We start from the raw sequence: 4,317 nt of genomic DNA, 5'->3' as shown, positions 1-4,317 counted from the left end.
CATGGCTATCCTAGACTGTGTTTTCTGTGGACTTTTGCTCTTTGTAACTCCCTCTCTCTATATGCATGTCACTCTTCTCTCTCTCTCCCTCCTCTCTGTCTCCCTCTCTTGTTAAGTCTTTTCCACTGTCAATGCATCTCACTCTTATGTCTCTCTCTATTTCCCTATCAGGTATAATGATACTTCTGCTGGCCTTCTTTGCGTTCCTCCACTGCTGGCTGAACCTCTTTGGGGAGCTGTTGCGTTTCGGAGACCGGATGTTCTATAAGGTGTGTGAAACGATCGGCAACGCCATGTGCGACTCGGGGATCTCCATAGATTCTACCTGAAATGAATAGACGTGTTAAAGATGTTCAGTTGAGTTGGATAATGGGACACATGGGCCATGGTTTTGTGATCATAGCTCGAGAGTAGTTTCAGATAAGCATCAGTCATTAAAAATATTTTAATTGCCGGTTCTTTCCTCAGTCCTTGTTGCGACAAAGGGGTTGTGAAAGATGTTATTAAAACAGGGATCTTGATTGAAGTTTCTTGATTCATGCCATCATATTGTTGTTCTGACAAGTGAGAATACTCACTAACAGAATGAATATGTAATTGAATAGTGTATATTAAAATATCCTCATATTTTTTCACTGTTGATTCCGTAGGACTGGTGGAACTCTGCCTCCTTTGCCAACTACTACCGTACCTGGAACGTGGTTGTCCATGACTGGCTGTATTACTATGGCTACAGAGACTTCCTCTGGGTGAGCTTGAACGCAGTTAGCTGTCACATCAAAGTTCGATGATCCAATTGTTAACTTGTTAAGGGCTTGTCAAAGAATTGGATCAGTGGGGAAAGGAACAAATGGAGATCAATCAGAAAACGTCTACCTAATGTGTGAGGCACAGCTTTTCCACTTCACCCCAGTGACACATATTTTATCCATCAGAACTTAGTCCTGTGCAGAAAATACACTGTATCTCAGCGCTAGAAAGTGTTTACTCATCGTACCAATGGGTTCATGTTACTGTGTTACACTCCTCCCTAAAATGCAGTGCAAAGGCTATTCTGTTTCCCAAGAGGCGTCCATGAAATAAGACTTGAGGTCTCTCTCGCCCTCCGTCTCTGTCTCTCACCCAGCTTTCCAACGGGAGGTTCCGCTCGGCCGCCATGCTGTCCGTGTTCCTGGTGTCGGCCGTGGTCCACGAGTACGCCTTCACCATGGGCTTCGGTTTCTTCTACCCCGTCATGTTCTGCCTCTTTGCTGTGTTTGGCGGTGAGGAGCTCAATATGTAGAAGACGAGGTTAAGGGACTGATAACCTCTCTCTGCTCATACAGAGGAGGCTATCAGTGTGCTTCTAATGATATTGATTGATGATATATGTTAACCGAGGGGGGTTAACCAGTAAGGGGGGGTTATAATTAATCTGAAATTCCACATGACCACTAAGAAATTAATCTTCTCTAACAGCTTCACTGGTTAAATATGTATGATTAGAAGTGACATGGGATCAAAGTCTGCTCACTAATTGTGTCTGTTAATAGAATGTAATATGGCAGTGCATGGGTTTATCATCTTGTTTGAGTTAATTGATAGACAATATATGAATCTCGTGGATTGTAGTTTTCCTTCTGGGTAGGGACTTATAGTGGTGAAACCTTAAAGCTTTTGTCTGTCATGTCCCTGTTGATAAGGTAGTAAAACCATGCATTTTTTATTTATACCAAAAAACACTATTGAGTATTTATGCGGAAAGCCCAAAGCAGTCAGTGTTTTTTCCTCACCCATATAAAGTCTTTGATTTTCATTCTCTCTGTTTAAAGCTCATTCTCACTTAAACTACAAGAAAACAGCGAAACACAGAGCACAACTAAACCAAAACCTAAATAAATAAATGTTTTTTGTTTTCATTTTCTTCTGCTCGTCCCAAGTGATTTTCAACTTCACCCTGAATGACAAGCGCCAGAGCCCTCTGTGCAACATCTTCATGTGGACTGGCCTGTTCATTGGCCAGGGCGTCCAGGTGTGCTTGTATTGTCAAGAGTGGTACGCCCAGATCCACTGCCCACGGACAGGGGTGAGCAACCTGCCAGAGTCCACCTCTTCCTTCTTTCTTGGTCTTCTGTGTTCATGATGATTCAGAGTCACTGTTGTAGTTATTAGCTATTATTCTGTCTCAAATGTATATGCACTTCTCTGGTCTGTACTTCTGCCTCCCCCAACTAATTACACCATTGTTGAATGCGGAAATACCTTTTTACTGAAGAGTCTCGTTGCTTGTATGAAGTGATGGCTTACTTTTTGAACACCTGGGAGGCCAAATTTTCTCCTCCCTTTTAGATGCGCGATTAATACCGGTATTACACCCTGCTGGTATTAATCTAACCGTGGGTCTGAAAATCTCCCTCTGTTCTTTCTCCATTTCATTATCCCAGCTTTTGTGATTATCCCCCCCCCCCGTCCCCAGACAATCCGAGCATCCCAGGCATGACGTGGGCTTTAGCCTTGGCCCACATTCCTACGCACAACAAACACATACACAGTGTACATTTGGTCCTATGACGTACAGCTGCCTGTGTTGTAACTTTGTGAGGATGTGGTTTGGATTACATCCTCCAACCACCCCTTACCCCCTTGTGCCAAGAGCAGTTGATAAAGCGCCAGATGTTTGGCCCATGGATTGGGATTGGGCAGATGGCCAGGCACGGTGCTAACGTTGTAGCTCCTCCCCCTAACACTGAACCTCTGACGTAACCTTCCGAGGCCAGGGCCACCATTTAACATGTTTGAAATACATGATTAAAACGTGACCTAAATATAGAAGTGGCACGCACCAGATCAGTTACTAAGAAACAGATACTTTCCTTTAGATCACCAGAAAGATTAATCACAGTGTTGTGTTTGGGTTTTATTGTATATATTCTGAGCCGGCTCTTTCCTTTTCTCCCCAACAGAATGGCTTCTGGGAGCTGGTGACACCCCGGTCGTGGTCCTGCAACTACTCGACCTGAAGCGGAGGCAGCTGGTCTTCCTCAGACCTTGGGTGGGAGTGGAGTGGATAACTGAATAAATTAAGAAAAACAAACTAAAACACAGTTAAAAACAGCATGCGAGGCTGTGTAGCTTCATCGCGGATACCAGGATAGGCCGAGAGGAAGATAACTAGCTTGTCACAACTCACTGGCTTCTGAACCCCGAATCTTTGATTCCCAGAGGGCTAAGCTGTTTGTTTGATGTGACCAAAGGAAATAGTTCCAATGGCCTCGCTTTGTAAATATATCACTGCAAAAATAACTCCCAATCCCATTCTTATCTCGTAGAATAGGGATTGGACGACCACGCACGTGGATAATTTATTAGCAGCAAGGGCATTTTCACTCGTGCAATATTCTTTATCTCCTCCTGCATTCATTCATTCATTCCGGAGGCAGAAACTATTGTAACATCATCTTTTTATAAGCCTGCGGGTATACCCGCAGCCTTTAAATTAATATGGTTAGTTCTAATTTTAGATTTTCACCAAATAATTTCCTTAAACAATCAATTATTTAACATAGTCTATAGTAAATATATATTTATAAAGTCTGAACAAAGAGGGAGAATTAGAATTAATAATTAATTTGGGAAGAAGCTAACGTACTAGACAAGTGCACGTAGAACAAAGGTGCAATGCCTCACCTGTCCTGTAGGGCGCCCTGTGCACCAATCCTGCGCCCATTCACGTTCAGCTCCAGGAATCGGGGGATGTGGCAGGGACTGCCGGGTGTGGCCACCGGTGTGTCCCCGGCCAGCCTGATGCTGTGCAGTGACTTATCGGTCTCCCACTGTGCCTGTGTTTGCCTATGAAGTCATTCGGTATGAAGAGGATTAGTGTGTGCTTGGTACAGTGTTTGCATTTATGATGTAATGCTTTGTAAGCTGACACCCAACAGGTTCCCGATTAATGCTGGATTCAAAACCTTGTGAAAACCATGTTGCTACCACACTGTCATGTGTTTGTTTAGACTGTATTGAGACCAAGTCGAGAAGTATTGCTATTATCAAATAGAATTTTTTTAAGTTTTGCTGTACCAAAGTAAGAATGTATCTCCAGTTAACAATCTCCCCTTTTTATTGACACTGTTAAATCAATTAAGACCGCACCTCAAATGCGTACAAACCTGATTCTGTGAGTTCCTAGCGATGGTAAGGATAAGGGACTCATGGACTGTGTTGGTGGACATGGAAGGGGGTTCCAGTGAAGTTTCTTTGTCACCACTTTGAGTGAAGGCTGCAATTGATTGCTTAAACAGCTGACTGGCACGGCCAGCTGTAAGTGGTAGTCTTTCC

General features: G+C 43.5%; 1 protein-coding gene across 1 annotated transcript in view; it reads left to right on the top strand.

The window, feature by feature from the left end:
* The window catches only part of soat2 (sterol O-acyltransferase 2), a gene marked incomplete at both ends in the record, with an annotated part of 7,910 nt that extends 4,911 nt beyond the window's left edge, over positions 1 to 2,999 (top strand). Inside the window, 5 exons of the mRNA XM_079747527.1 lie at positions 172 to 269; positions 651 to 749; positions 1,127 to 1,262; positions 1,920 to 2,065; positions 2,943 to 2,999. Of these exons, the coding sequence (XP_079603653.1) occupies positions 172 to 269; positions 651 to 749; positions 1,127 to 1,262; positions 1,920 to 2,065; positions 2,943 to 2,999 (536 nt within the window). The remainder of the gene's footprint in view (positions 1 to 171; positions 270 to 650; positions 750 to 1,126; positions 1,263 to 1,919; positions 2,066 to 2,942) is intronic.
* Positions 3,000 to 4,317: the final 1,318 nt, after the last annotated feature.

This window comes from Pollachius pollachius (assembly GCF_949987615.1).
Source record: "Pollachius pollachius genome assembly, chromosome: 12".
Lineage (NCBI taxonomy): Eukaryota > Metazoa > Chordata > Actinopteri > Gadiformes > Gadidae > Pollachius > Pollachius pollachius.
This window is presented reverse-complemented; position numbering and strand designations above follow the sequence as displayed.